The sequence below is a fragment of the Microtus ochrogaster genome, chromosome 22 (assembly GCF_000317375.1).
Source record: "Microtus ochrogaster isolate Prairie Vole_2 chromosome 22, MicOch1.0, whole genome shotgun sequence".
NCBI classification, from domain to species: Eukaryota; Metazoa; Chordata; class Mammalia; order Rodentia; family Cricetidae; genus Microtus; species Microtus ochrogaster.
Genome location: NC_022023.1, coordinates 8712498 through 8728985, shown reverse-complemented (window position 1 = coordinate 8728985; position 16488 = coordinate 8712498). Strand labels below are relative to the sequence as shown.

Genomic DNA, 16488 nt, shown 5'->3' with positions numbered 1-16488 from the left:
TTTAATCCCAGCACTTGAGAGGCAGAGGCAGGTGGATCTCTGTGAGTTCGAGACCAGCCTGGTCTACAGAGCTAGTTCCAGGACAGGCTCCAAAAACCACAGAGAAACCCTGCCTCGAAAAACCAAAAAAAAAAAAAAATAATAATAATCTGGAAAGGGAAAATTTAACTATGTAAAATATTATAAAACTGTAGCCAGGCAGTGGTAGTGCATATGCCTTTAATCCCAGCACTTGGGAAGCAGAGGCAGGTGGATCTCTGTGAGTTCAAGGCCAGCCTTGTGTACAAAGTGAGTTCCAGGACAGGCTCCACAGCTACAAAGAAACCCTGTCTGGAAAAACCAAACATACAAACAAAATATTATAAAACTCTAATACAAGTTAGTCAATTCTTTCAGTCACTTTGCAGATTTATCCCTCCAGTTTGACTGTCTTAGTGTTTATTGCTATGAAGAGACACCATGACTATGGCAACTCTTATGAAAGAAAACATTTAACTGGGGTGGCTTACAGTTCAGAGGTTTGGTCCGTTATCATCATGGCAGGACATGGTGGTGTGCAGGCAGACACGGTGCTGGAGAAGGAGCTGAGAGTTTTACATCTGCATCCACAGACAGCAGGGAGTGAACTGACACTGGGCTTAGATTGAGCATAGGAGACTTCAACACTTCCTCCAACAAAGCCACACCTCCTAATAGTGCCACTCCCTGTGAGCTTATGGTAGCCAATTACATTCAGTCTACCATATTGACCTAATAAGACCCAGCCTTAAGACTTTAAAAATCCATATAAGTAAAGAACTTTCTCCTCGTCACTGTCTTCCCTCCCCTCTTTCCCTAGTCTTCAATGCTCTTATCATTGTACCTTAGAGCAGACTCATTTGAAGGAAAGGGACAGCAGAAAGACTGTTACTGCCACTGCTGCTTTCCTTAGCGTACCTTTGAGGTCTGCAGATTAAGTAAGCGTGCACTTTTTTCCCTCACGGTGCTATAGCCGGAACTTAGGGCAGACGTTCCACATGCTAGTCTACCTCTACGCTCCCTCCCCAGACTTCACAGGCATCTCATTCACACGAGATAGGTTGGGTTTTCCTATGGCTTTAAATGTTTTTTTCTCTTTTTATACTTTTGAAACCTACTAGGGCCAACATGCCAAGGTCATACTTCTTTCTCTCTGTACATGACTAACAAGGTTCATACCATATTTTAAAATAATTGTGTCGATTATTAGAGATGGGTTGATCGGGATATCAGAATTAGCCAGTAAGGGCTAGAGCTAAAGGGCCAAGCAGTGTTTAAATGAAAAAAAATAAATAAATAAAAATAAAATAATTGTGTCTCCTGATTGTACTGCAAAGTAAAATTTCAAAGCTCATCACTGTGAACACTTTCTCTCAAAGGTACCTTGAGGATTCTGGTGAAACCCCAGAAGCCCTGGACAGTGGTGGGAGGCAAAGCCTCTTGACCACAGCGGTGGAGAATTGTTTCGTCGGGCAAAGCTTTGTCTTTGGAGTGACGGTAATTGAAATCAACTTCCTTTTGAATGTCCTCTGATCCCCATTGAAATGAAAAGGTTGTAACTCTCCTTGTTGTTTTTAGAACAAGTTATATAGATATTAGAGTTGATAGATGCATATGAAACTATAGAAATAGCTTACATGAGATCTATTTCAATATTATAGGTTACAACTCCCTATTACAAAAGCCAAAGAAGCCCAATTGAATGTTTTTAAGAGGGGGAATTTACTATGAATTGCAAAAGGTATTAGATTTTTGGTTCTGAAAGATTACTTTTCTTTTACTCCAAATTCTATACAAATTACTTAGTAAAATTTTGTGTTTTCTATCAAAAGAGAGAAATAACCTCAAAGACAAATGTCTAAGTATTGTTTAAAAACATTAAAAAATATATTAATGTCTGGTATGGTGGTACACACCTTTAATCCCAGCATTGGGAGGCAGAGCCATATGAATCTCTTAAATTCAAGGCCACCCTGATCTACAGGGCAAGTTCCAGGCCAGCCAGGGCTACATAATAAGGCCCTTTCTCAAAAAGAATAGATTAAGAAGAATGTTCTTAAATTAAATACATATACTTAAATACATAGTAGTAGAAAGAGTTAAAATGTACTAACTCTGAAGGAGTAGTAAGAAAGTATTCTAAATTAAAAAGAGCACATGGAAATTTGATTACACTCTAAATGGAATGTAGTCAAGGGAATATAGTACTACCAAATGGGCACTAAGGAAAACCCAAAGACGGAGAAACCAAGAGCTAACGAACTATACTTTGTTAAAATATTACATAGTTTAGTTTTCTTTATTCTGTTCTTCTTTTACAAATATAATAGTATACCAGCATTTATAGAATAGATACTATTTTCTAAGTATTATCCAATTTTGTTATTAATCAACGGCCTTTATTTCATAAGTGAGAAAGTGAGGCACAGAGGAGTTAAATAACGTACCCAGAACCCCAGCGTCCCTAGTAGCTGCTGGACCAAGTCTGTGTCCCAAGCCCGTGGTCTTTGGTATGTGCTGCTTTCAGTAACAGTGCAGGGCTTGGAGTTAAAGGAGTTAGCATCACTCTCATTTAGCCTTTAAATTCCTGTCTCCTTGTGCCAAGAGAAAGCCATCTTCTTCTCATTTAAATGCATTTACTTCTTTCATAGAATTTTGGAGATGTATGTGAACATGATTCAGACCCCAGTAACTTCTTACAGCCATGCTGTCAGCACAAAGGAGAAGTCAGAACGCTGGTAGCTTCCCAGATGGTTCTGCCCAGTCCACATGTGACAGGCTTTACTGTCATTGACTACTTAAATCAGCTTTTGCACAGTTCCAATTTCAAGAAACAGCACTGCGACTCTCAGGAGTGCAGCAGTCACTCGCTCTCTTTAGATCACTCGGACAGTGATCTTAGCAGCAGGCGTAGCTCTGGGAAAACATCCTGCTTTCTGGAGTCCTGTGGCAGAGATGATTTTCTCAGATTCTGGCAGCCATCTCTTGAACTGACTTCTACTGATTCGCAAATAACAGCTAATGATGACGTTTCAGCTTCAGAACAAACCATGGTGAGTGGTACTCCTAACCAAAACAGACAGTACATCTCCTTTTCCAAAGCCACCACTTCTAAGAACTGGCATGATCCCCTTCAGAGTTCTCAGAGCCGTGTTTCTTGTATGGACAAGAATAATACAACAGGAAAGTTGGGCGGAGACTTTGGTTTACAAGCTGATCATCTGAGTCCAGTTTGCCCCGGTTTTCGTGAAACTAGGCTCTCTGACTCTAATAGTTCACTCCCTCCACAAATGCAAGACCCCTCTGAAGAAGACAATGCAGAGTGCTACAGTGAAGCAGCAATTAAAAGTGAGTATTCCCAGGATGACATCCCATGTTACCAGCATCGTGACATAAATACTACCTCCATCCTTCAAGAGAGATCTGCATTTTCATTGTCATCACTGAGATCTAAAGAAACACCAAGTGCTTCCCAGACCTTGATTTGGGATGACCTACCATTCTCTGAAAGCCTGAATAAGTTTCTGGAAGTTGTTGAAAATGAGATTGCTATCACTGAGACAGATCCTGAGGACAGAAAACAGATTATAGATAATGGCATTGATAAATTCCACACAGACCACAGCAGGTTATCTGTGACGCCCAGGAGAAACACTGGAGCCTTGACTGCACCTCCTTTATGCCTAAGATCATCACAAGCAATGATGAAAGAAAACTCTAGGAAAGAGACATTCTTTTCCAGCTGTGAGTCTAATCCAAGTCCTCAAATTGAAAAAGAATCAAAACCCAACAAGACAGCAGAGCCCGTCTCTACAGGCAGTAATAGAAGTGATATCTCCGAGTGGTTTCTGGATACTTGCCTGTCAGCTCTCTTTACATCTCCAAACGATATGGAAGCATCAGTTACCCAAAAGCGAACCCTACAACAAAGGGACGAGATTTCACTCAGACCTAATACCTCAACAGGTGACTGTTCTCATCTTAGGAACAAATATTGTAATGGATGTGGAGAAAAATCATGTTCAAATACAAAAGGGAAATTGGCAAGCTTGTGTTCTAAGAAACACGGTGATGTTTCTTATCTTCAGAAATTAGAAAATAAGCAGTATTATAGATGGTCAGAGAACCAAGATGACAATTTTACAATATGCCGGAAACTTACATATCCTTTAGAGAATCTTTGCAGTAGTCCAGGAAATACAATTACCGCAAAAGAAATACCCCACAGGCCTATCAGTAGTAACTTAACACAAAGTTTCTCTGCTGATCATGAAGGTAGCTACAATGCTTCTGCTGATCTTTTTGATGATGTTGCTAAAAATAAGGACATTGGAACAGAAATTGCCAAAATGTCACAGGATGTTTTGTTACCCTGGGAAGCATCTTGCTCTGAAAACTGTGTTGTAGGTGAAAACTGCAGCCAGCCTTCACAAAAACTACCCTTGCAGAACATATCAACATCAAGGTGTCCAAGAGCAAGTTCTCAGTCAGACTCAGAATCTGACTTTTCAGAAAGCCAAGACTTTGTTCCATGTTCACAGTCAACTCCAGTTGCAGGCTTCCACCAAAGAATTCATGGCTTACGTGGAACTTTCAGAATATTGCCTTTGTTATATTCAAATCTTGATGCTAACTATAAGAAAACAAAAATTTCTCCTGAAAATGACAAACAGCAAGCCACCTCAGCCTTCCCAAAGAATGTAAAAACACCTAGCCAGAAATCTAAAAGTCCTGTTGTATCTGGTTTGACACAACCAGAGATCAACCACTGCCCTACTGCTGAGGGCCCTGAAAGTGATGTGGATGAATGGGTCCCACCTACCACCCAAAAAGTATTTCTTTCAGATACTCTTGGATTCAAAGCCATGTGTTTAAGAAAATGCCTTGCTGACCAAAAAGAGTTACCAAGAAAGAAACTGATAAAAGTTGCACATAAAACCAGCATGTTTAAAATTAAAAGTAAAGAATATGTTTACAGCAACGGTTGCAAAAACAGAAGTGTCCTAACTAAGCACAATTATAAATAGGCTGAAAACAGGAAAAGTCCATTTTGGGATGTTTTTTCAGAAGTCAAATGTTGTCTTCTTCAAACATTGCCACTTTTAGTGTCTGAAACAAAAAGAGCTTGGTCACCAAAATTATTTTCATATAAAGTCATTTGAACCCAATTCCCAGAGATTTTAAACAGAGGCAAATCTGCTTAGAAATTTTTGCTTTCCCTGACACAGAAAACAACCCTTGTATTTTGAACACTTAACGGAAAATCGTTAATGGAGAATGGACTGCGCTGAGTGCTGGTGGACCTTTCAAGCTTTCCTCGAGGCTGTTTTCTCCAGAATACTATGGTTTAGATAACTGAGCACTTTATCTTTTGTTGACTAATCTGTTGATTTTGTATTTAAAAGTATTTGTTAAAATAGAGACATCTAGAAATAAAACTTTTACAAACCAAAATATCTTTATTAACTTTTAACTAAGGTAAAAACATAACTCCTGGGCTGAGGTTGTAACACACGGCTAGTTAAGGTCACTAATCTCAATCCATTTTATTCCATTGACTAAGACAGCGTCAGTACTATACAGGACGTGCATTGGCGTTGACGTGTTTCTTTTACATGAAGGCTAAAACCTGACTGAATCTTTGTATTTCAATACAAAGGGCATCTTAAATGGTTTTCACAGTTGATTACAATTCTGACCTTAGAATTGTCACTGGTGAGAGTGTAGCTTTGCATAAATGGGTAGTACAAAATGACAGAAGTATTTTTAGGATCATTCAGAGATGGCTAGAAATTTTATACTTACTCCAAGCTAAAAATCATTTTACAAATCTTAAAAAGACACTCAAGGCATGGAGAAATGCGACAGTAGCTAGTATCACTTGCTGCACAGTTATGAGGATCAGAATTCAGATCTCATCACCCACTTAACAAGCCAGGTTTCTTGCAACACCCATAACTACAGCCCCTGGCTAGCCTTTGTGCCCACCACAGGCATGGGAACTTACACATGTGCACGTATATACACAGAGTTGCACAGCAAACACATGTAAATCTCAAAAAATAAAAATTCAAGTCTTCGCAGTTTTTAAAATCAAACATTCTACAGACATTCTCTGAGTCTAAATATACATGAATTTGTCATTTACATATCTAGGAATGATCGTAGAAAATATTCTTTGTTTTTCACAAGTAAACTGTAAGAGCAGAAAATCATTCATGTGCAATGAAAACACTGCAGTTCACAACATACAACACTTTGGCACTGCATGTCGTAACATGCATGTTATATGTGCATGTTATATGTTTCCCAAAAACCTTTTATTGCTACCAAAGGATTTTTTTTTACTTCCAATATTAAATTGCATGACCCTAAATGGGTTTGCGACCCATTGTTTTAGAAACTGCTTTTTTGATATATATAATCAAACAGTCCACATCTGGTATGTTCTTGACAGGAGATAAACTTAGAGTGTTAATAGCCAAAAAGAAGAGCAGTTCCCAGACGAGTCAGTGCCTCAGCTGTCTGTCATGACTTGTCAAGTCTTGCAATCTCCTTGTCACTTCCCTTTGCCATTCCATGCTGGAGCTATTCCATATCTTTATCCATCCTATGTCACCAGCAGACAGCTGTTCTCTTTCCCTCGTTTTGTATGTAATATTCAGATCACTCTTGTGGTTGTTTCAATGGGATGTCCCCCATAGCTTTGGGCATTTGAACACTTGGTCCCCAGTTGGCAGTGCTGTTTGGGGAAGTATGGCCTTCCTAGAGGAAATGTGTCTCTGGGGAGAAGCCTGTGAGATTAAAACACCTCTGCCATGATTTGCTGTCTAATTCGGCCTTGCACTTCACAATGTACGCTTTAGCTCCCCACACCTGCCTGCTTCCGTGCCTCCTCCCTGTGAGGGTGATGGACTGTTAACCCTTTGGAACCCTAAGCCCAAGCAAACCCTTCTTGAAGTTGTCTTTGTCATGATGACGCATCACAGAAATAGAAAAGTAGTTGATACAACTCTCAGCTTGCCACGTTGACATCTGTTCAGTTTTCTAGGTCTGTACCTCTCACTCCACAGTTTTCTTTTATAAAACAATGCATAGAATCATAGTAGTAATCTTTCTCTTTGGGCTGTGAATTCATTGTGTCTTTTTTTTTATCTTGAACCAAATAATGCCTCCTACAGTTTACTGTGTCTCCTTCCCAAACTCTTCATTTTGACATATACAAGCAAAAGAGAAGAAGAATACAATCCAGTAGCACCTAATTGTATTGCCTGGATCCAATTTCAGCCATTGGTCTTTTATGTGTGTACGTCCTCATGGTAAGGCCATGATCAAAAGCAACTTGGAGAGGGGAGAGGTTTATTTTGCTTACACTTTCACATCCCAGTGCATCAAGGGAAGTGAAGGCAGGAACTGAAACAGGGACCACAAAAGCACCCAGTGCAACCAGCTTTATTCTATTTTTTTTTTAACTTTATTTATTGTACAAATTTTGGGGTTAATGTATTTATGATTTTCTAAGTCTTTGACTTGTTGGGCTTTTCTTTTTGATTTCAGAGCTGAGGACAGAACCCAGGGCCTTGCGCTTGCTGAGCTAAATACCCAACCCCATCAGTGGGCTTTTTTATTTGAAATCTTGTTTTTTAATGTAGGTACCCATTGCTATAAAGTACTTTCTTAGTAAATGTTTTTGTTATGTCCTTTTTAAGTTTTGATATGTTGAGTGGTCATGAATTTCCTCAGATTCCCTTGACTTTGAAGGTCTTTCTTTCACTTTAATTTTTGAGGGGTAGCTGTCTTGCTTAAGGTTTCTATTGCTGTGAAGAAACACCATGACCACGATAACTCTTCTAAAGAAAAACATTTAATTGAGGCTAGCTTACAGTTTCAGATGTCTAGTCCATTATCACAGTGGGACATGCAGGCAGACATGGTGCTGGCAAAGAAGTTAGGGGTTCTACATCTCGATCTACAGGCAACAGGAAGTGAATGTGTTACACTGAGCATGGTGTGAGCACAGGTGACCTCAAAGCTCACCCCCACAGTGACACACTTCCTTCAACAAAGCCACACATGCTAATAGTGCCACTCCCTTATGGGGGCCATTTTCTTTCAAACCACCACTGTAGCTTTGCTGGCTATGACAACTTTAGATGGCTGTTACTTTCTTTGGGACTTGTTTCCTGTCATCCTGTTGCCTTCTTGTCTGGTAGAAGTTTCTGCTAAAGGATCAAGGAGACTCTGTTGGAGTTGCCCTTAAGTGTAACCTGGGACTTTTCTCTTGCAGATTTTACATGTCGAGCACATTTTACATGTGATTTGACAAATTTGGTAACAGCATGCTATGGGGAAGATCATTTCTGGCTGTTTGTACTTGGGGTTACATTTACATAAAAGCCTCCTGATTTTGGATGCCTGAGTCATTCTCAAGAATAGAGAATTTTCTGTTATTATTTCCTTAAATATGTTTGCTGTTTATTTTGTTTTGTTTCTTGAGACGGGTCTGTTATGTAGACCAGTCTGGCCTCAAACTCACGGTCTTTAGTTTTTCAAGTACAGGGATTACAGGTGTGTACCACCACGCCCACCATCATTTATAGGTTTTCTATGTGCTTAATCTCCTGAGTATCCTGACAATACAGGTGTTTAACATTTAAACCATACGCCAAAGCCCGTGAATTCTCTCTAGATTCTTTGTTTCCACTTTTTTCTTCTTTTGAAACAGGCTCTCACTATGGAGCCCGAGCTGATATGGGACGCACTTATGTAAACCATGCTGACCTCAAACTCAGAGCTCCATCTGCCTTTGGCTTTTTAGGGCTGAGATTAAAAGATGTGCCACTATGACCAACTGTTTCTACTTTTTTAAATTAGTTTTTCAAACACTTCAAAGAATTATAGAATATGGTATTTAAATAACCTTTAGGATTCTGTTCACGTGAGACACGATTGCTCCTGGCAGCACTGATCTATTCCTGAGACAATGTTGATTGTTTTCTCTTTGACAAAACTGGTCTTTGGGCAAAGAACTGATTCTGCCTTGACTACTGACAAAATGCATGATATCCAGACTGGACAAGCAAGATACAAGCAAAAAAAGACTTCCAAACCTTCCCAAGACAGGGTAAGATTTTTTTAAAAATTTCTTGCCTCTAAAAATGGTCTGTCAGATACTCTAGGCTTTAGCTAAAGTTGATTGCCTCAACTTTGCAAATGAGACTTTGAGTGATTGCCCAGATAGCCAGTTGTCTCTGTCGTTTCTTGTACCTTTTGGAAGTTGCTTGATTGCACGTCCTGCTTACTCAAGTAGTATTATTTCCCTTCTCAGGTCTTTGATGGGGTTAAAGACTAGATAGTCATAGTTACTTTCCTCTCATGACTTTGCCAAGTCATTTTTAATATAAGACATAGACTCCTTAGGATAGGGTAACTATTGAAACATATTTCTTGTTTGATGCTGTTCATGCTGGTTGTAATTCTAATTTTTATATATATTTTTGCCTCTTCTTTTTCCTTGGACAATACTTGATATCTGTTCTTATTGTATATAGATTTATATCAGATTTAGAACTCTCTTATTTAGACAAAAGGGGGAGGTGCTGTGAGAACTTCTTCAGCCAGTAGCTTTTAAGTTACTGGCCAACTTTGGGCATGGTCTCATGCGTTAAAAATACAGACAAAAAGCGTGCGCAGCTCTCTTGGCTGCTAAATTTGGTTCCAGTTCCCAGTACATTCAGAGGACTTCAGATTGCTACTATTTCTGTAGGTTTATCCCCTAATAAATAAACCTTTGTTATGTTATACTAAAAAAAAAAAATCTTTGAGCTGAAGTGTGGAGACATGTGAGCTGAGTATGTCACATCCACTCCCAAGGAAAGTTTCTCACTGGACCGTGTAGTACAAGACAGGGCAGCAGCCCAGAGGCGGGACATTGTTTTAGCTACCTCAACATGCCCTTGTGAGCATGCATCCATAGAAGCAAAACTTCCCTCTCCTTGTTACTGACACCCACGCCCTGAATGAAAAGAGGTACGAGACCAGCACTAGTGACTGACAGTTCTGAATCTACATGGTTTCTCATCTCAGAGGGTAAGTGTGTTGATCTCGCTATCCTTTTCTTTTCCCTTGATAAAGTCGAGATCTTTCTTGAGCTCGCCTTTCTGGAGGTGCAGGGATAGCACCAATACCGACTGGGGCTTTTATAAAGACAGCATTGTAGATAGCATCATGATGGCAAGAGCACAAAGGGGAAACTGTCATCGTTTGGTAAGACAAGAAGCCAGAGAGGATCCCCTCCCTTCCTTCCCTCCTTCCCTCCCCCACCCCAAAAAAAAACAGGGTTTCTCTGTGTAGCCCTGGCTGTCCTGGAACTCACTAAGTAGACCAGGCTATCCTGAAACTCAGAGATCTGCCTACCTCTCCCTCCCAAATGATGGGATCAAAGGTGAGCGCCACCGCTGCCCAACAGGGTCTCCCTTTTGACCTTTCCCTTCCCCTGTATTTTGCATCATCTCCTCCCCCTACAGTGTAAGTGCTCAATGGCATTTTATCATAGTCACTTCACCGAGCCAAGTGTAGTTCCCAGGGAGACTAAGCACTGAGCTAGTACCATAGAACATGTGTGTGTAACATCCCAGAAATTGTATATGCAGTAGTTTTGATATTCCTTTTCAAGAATACTCCTCACTACAGCTCATGGTAGTTTTACTGGGGCAATGATATGAAATCCTCTTCCAAAGCAAGGCTAGTAAGTAGATTTCAGGTTTATCTAGTTATATAAGCCTACAAAGGTTGCAAAACTTTGCAGTAGCCAGTATTGTAAGCAACCTTGCTGGCAGTTCACTGGAAATATTTTTTTACCTCCCATAACCCACCAGAGGGGCAGTAGATGTCTGGATATTTCTCTTACTATACTGTTGTCCCAAGATTCTGACTCTTTGAAGGTTCCAGCTTCTGTTCCGATTACAGTGATCGTCCATCATCACCCATCTCAAAATGCAGCTATATACCTGTTGCTTTTGTTTTTCTTTACAGTAGAGCAAGTGGGTGCTTCTAATTAGCTGTTGCATTCAATCTAAGTCATGCATCTGTCATACAAATGTTACCAGGCAGAAGAGCCAAGTATTGGAGATGGAAGGACGTTTGTGAAAGGGTACATATCTTTGACTCTTGCTGTAGTCGTGGTATGGGGCAGGATGACTCCAAAAGATAGATTCCTACTCGCCTTATACTACATATTTAATAAATGGTAAATATATAAAGGAATGTATGGATGCCTCACTAGTGATTAATACTTATTATTATACTCCCATTTTTAAATGTCTAGGAAACATTTTAAGTGATCGCTCTTCAGAACTATATAACGTATTTAGCTGGAAGGAAACGTAAAGAGATACCCATGCTTCGACATTGAAAAATTAAAGGTTGAAAAACATGATTACCCTAATGTCACACTGAAGCAGGAATACAGTGTATACTCCTAGTTACTAGTGTATTACCCAATCGAATGCATCATAGGACAAAGAACTTTCTCATCACTACCAGTAACTAACATGGATGATTTTCATATCCTGAATATGACAAGAGTAGTCTTATTTAGTATTATAACCTAGGGGAGCTTTAAAAGTAAAGCTTATTATAGGCTCTTTCATAGAGGAGAAAAAGACATGAAACATTCAGTGACTTGTCACAGATCTTCAGTAGAGAATCAACACTCCGAGGACCTGGAGGCCCACATGCAGGCCACATCCCCTGTTATACTGAAGGACACAGCTATACTTGAAGCTGATTTGGTTTTAACATATTGACATGGCATATAACCCTCCAACTGGGGGCAACAGGAAATGTTTATTTATGCACAAGTACATGGGAAATCAATCTCCATTCAGCTTTTAAAAATTTTGTTACAAATAAAAAAATGGTGTTAAATACATTCATCCTTTATGCACAAAATACATTCTTTACACTTTTACTCTCATTATGAATTACTTCTTAATAATAAAAACTTAAACTACAACAGTCAGTAAGTTTGGCAATTTGATCTTTTTTCCAAGAAGGAAAATCCAAATGTTGAGATAGTTGATTAATAAGAAACCATACATTTCAAATGCTCCTTCATTGATTGATCCTACAAGGTTTAATGAATGCCCTCTCCAGTATGATTGGCAGCTGTCTTTAAAGGAAAGCTGAGCACTTTGAAATTCTCAGTGATGACAATGTAACTTTTACAAAGTCTGAAGGAGTCCTCATGAAATTGATAACCATATCAAAATGACACCCTCACAGAAAGATTCTTACAAATATACCTGACAGCTAGGCATTTCTCAGGGATCCAGTTGACCAATTTAACAAAGATTGTAACTTTCATCCCCCAAGCAGGGCTTTAAGAGGCTCTATTTAAATAAATACAAATGGCTTAATTTGTTAGTCTAATTATGCATGAGATCTGTAAGAAACAATATGACCATGTACAAAAATTACATAAATGTTCTAGCAGAATTACTTATACTAACCAGAAAGTAGAAACAATCTAAATGTCCAAAAGGTGATTAATTCACAATTAAAATAATAAACACATACATACACGCACATACACACACATATACAAACATACATACAATGGAATACTACTTAGCCATAAAAATAATATACTGACTTATGCTACAACACAGATGAGCCTTGAAAACCTTAACAGAAGTCAGGCACAAGAGGCCACACATTGTATGGTTACATTATATGCAAGGCAAGTCCATAGAGAAGGAAAGCAGATAGACTGTTGCCAGATGCTGGGGGAGGAGGAGGTTTGGCTGCTATGGGATACAAACCCTTTTGGAAAGGACGTATTCTGACCTTAGACAGTAGTGACAATATACATATAGTGAGCACAGGGAGAACACTGAATTTTATACTTCACTGTGTGTGAAGTGTGTGAATTTTTAATAGATAGAATTAAACTTTAAAATGTTTTATTGGTTTCCTGGTTCCTCTTTGTCCCCTTTTTGAAACTTGGATTGAATTTTTTTTAAAAAACCTTCTTTCTACACAATGTATTTAACTAACTGTACTTGGGTTACCAGTGGCTTATATTTCTAATGGCCTTTTTGTTAAGTAAAAATAATACATGGACACAAAATATATATTGTACTATTAATATCTGCTCATTGACATTGAAAACCAAGAACTATGCTTATGTTAAAGTAGATTATTAGGATTTATATAGTGATATATTTATATATATGGAATTTACTGAGATCCTATGCATAAAACCAGTAACCATATATTAGGAATCAAGTTCATAAAATTCACTGGTCAACCTGTTTGCTGAAACTGTATATGTAAAATATCTGCGTTTTAATGGAGAGATAAGAAAATGGAGAAAATCAAGGATTTTCTAAGCCTTTACAAAGCAGCTCCTGTAACTATTTTAACTAGCTGCTGAGATTCCCCAGAATTAAATATTTTGCATTTTATTTCATCCCTACGCTAAAAGTCATGCAATAAAGTGTGTGTAATAATATACAGGGCATTCTTTTCTCAAATTCTTAGTTCTTTATTGAAATTTTTAGCAGATTTTTTTCTTTTCTGAAAATAGCAATTTTACTCATGCACTAGTTAAGACAGTTTTGTGTGTCTTGTTTACACACCATCAAGGGAGCTCTAACCATCCCGTATGTCTAGACAGACACTCCAGTGAGTAGAAGTTAGAAACCAGCATTCCAATCATTTGAAATCTTTTATATCGGGAACCTGAAAATCCCAAGCAATCCTTAAAGGATAAAATTACTTTAAAAAACTTCATTTAGTAAATCAACTGACATTCATTGTCAAGTAGTCTACAAGGAAGTTCCATTAACATTCTGTAATTGTATAGAACATGAGAATATTTATTCCTAATGATTACATTCCAGAAGCAGTATGCTTAGCAGCTGTTTTTCAGAGGGCTTAATCAAGTTTATTATTATTATGTGATTCAGGCATAACTGTGTAATCTTAAACAAAAGCTATGTGTCATTCACCACCTAATGAATTATTCTAACCAAATGATTCTTTTCTTACTCTGTATATGAATTTTTGCTCTTTTGGGAGATTAGTACCCCAATATTTCTTTCAAAATGTAGCACACACATAGAAAGGGGAAGAAAGACATTTTGGAGTATTGGTAACACATTCATCAAGTCATATATGGAATTAAATTCTAAAAGCAGATCACGTAACTGGGATTTGTGATTCCATTTTTTGTTTGTTTTGTTTTGTTTTTCAAGACAGGGATTCTCTGTGTAACAGCACTAGCTGTCCTGGAACTCGCTCTGTAGACCAGGCTGGCCTCAAACTCACAGAGATCCACCTGCCTCTGCCTCACGAGTGCTGGGATTAAAGGTGTGCGCCACCACTGCCCAGCTGTGATTCCAGTCTTACCTACAGATGGAAGGAAGGGCCGCACAGCCAGAATTACTCTCACTTGGTCATCTGTTATACATTGCTAGTAAAGGGAGAACTGCAGGGATAATTGAAGAGCTAAGCAACGGCATAGTTATCTAAATCTGATCCGAGTAAGAAACTAAGAGTTGATCAACAACTACCCTGATGTTCGCCAAGGGGATAACAATAACCACCTTAACAGGCTTTTATGACTTAGTTTTCAACAATAAACAAAGGGCAGGAATAGACAGCGAATGTGACCCCTTAAAGATAACAACCAGCCGGGATCAAGAGGAGGTTTGCATTGCACTGTGAGGTATTTCAGTTCCAAGAGAGATTTCCTGATAGTAAGGAATTTACAACCCTGGAATCGGCTGTTGAGACTGAATGTCTCTCAAGATGTATGTAAAGAAACAAAGTGAATCAGAGATTTCCTTGTAGAGATGGAATTCTTTGTCACAGACTGCGCCAAACCATTTCTTAAAATCTTGCGATGGAGTCTCCCTTTGTGGGCTTTGCTCCCACCTCAGCTTCCCAAGTACCTGGGACCAAGGTCACTATGTCACTGCCCCTACTTACAAAGTCTAATCTAGGTAGAGCAAAGACAAAACAGAACAAAAACAAACAAACAAAAGCCCTGATATCTGAGTTCTTCCTGTTTGCTGAGCAACATATTTTTAATGTCGCTGATCTAATTTCAGAGTATTTCTAACAGGTCCAGCTCATAAATGAGAAAACTCCTGTTCAAGCTTTGCCTACAGCCTCCACTAACCTTACTATTGCAGGGCTGTGCACAGCTAACCTAGAAGTGTTCCACTTCTGTGCCTCTTCCTACATCACCCTCTAGAGTTGCCACTGACCAGGAACTTTGTTGGAACACGGCTCAACATCTGCCATTCTGCTTCAAACCAGTGGGAAAGGTTAAAAAAAAAAAAAACAATTAAATTAACTCATACACCTGATGAAGCCAAAGAAGAACTGCTAACCAGTCTTTATCTTCAGATTTCCTATACACGGAGTCAGAGAAAGTCCCACCCAAATTCAAGTATGTTTCTCCCCGTACTGATTCACACACAATGGTTTCCTTTTGCAAAGACTAAGGAGGAGGCACCTGTCAGACTGCAAAGGGTGCAAGCTATTTTACAAACAGGATTTTATACCTTTTAGTCAGCAAAAAACTGCTTTTAGTTTATTTTCCAGTTAAAGGCCCGTTTTGTTAGTTTGCAGGTGAAGCAAATTAGCCTTCGCCCTTTCAACCTCACTTTTCCCAGAATCAAGGAAACCTCTCAGATGTCACTGGAGACTTCCTCAAGCAGATCTCAGGGGTGGATTTCTACCAGGGGCCTCCTGTCCTCCTCATGGAGCACTGGTCTACTGGAGGACTCTGGGACGGAGGATCCTCCTCTGCTAGAACACATACAAAATCCTGAGGAGGATGCACTGTTTCTTAAGCCTAACGAGATGGATAATTCCCATGATTCCACATACCTCTGGCCTAAATGATGATACCGCTTCCATTTTTAACACAGAAGCCACTTTGTTCCAACAGTGGCTGATAAGGCATTTCTAGTTTAGGACTTAATGGCAGATCAATCGCTCGGCCTAAGGACATGTAGCCAACTTTTCCCCTAGAGGACAGTACATTTGTGACAGAAAAAAAAAAAAAAAAACTTTGCTTTTTTTTTAATGTTGGTTCAACATATATTTGAGCATAAAAAATTTACAATTTAGATATTTGAGTTAATAAAGCATCTGGGTTAATCCTCAGTCAACAATGTTGGTCATCTCCACATTTTCTTTACACACTTTGTATCTATCCTTTGCTTGACAGAAAGGCAGCCACTACCAGAGGGTTCCAATTTTTTGAGAAATTCTCCCTGACACAGAGCCCAGTCTGTGGCTCTCTGGCTTCTGTGTGGTGGACTTCATTCTTCCTCTTTGAACTGTGAAGTTATAAATTGACTCCTCTCTCTATGCCACAGCCTATTAAAAAAAAATCTTTCAAATAACGTCAATTATCTTTTTTCTTTTTTTTTTTTTTTTTTTTTTTTT

The 16488-nt window shown here is 38.9% G+C and overlaps 1 protein-coding gene across 1 annotated transcript in view; it reads left to right on the top strand.

Moving 5' to 3' along the window:
- Ddias (DNA damage induced apoptosis suppressor) overlaps window positions 1–5472 on the top strand; it is a 16296-nt gene extending 10824 nt beyond the window's left edge. The window contains 2 exon segments of the mRNA XM_013350122.2: window positions 1398–1515; window positions 2670–5472. Of these exon segments, the coding sequence (XP_013205576.2) occupies window positions 1398–1515; window positions 2670–5180 (2629 nt within the window). The 3' untranslated portion in view covers window positions 5181–5472.
- Window positions 5473–16488: the final 11016 nt, after the last annotated feature.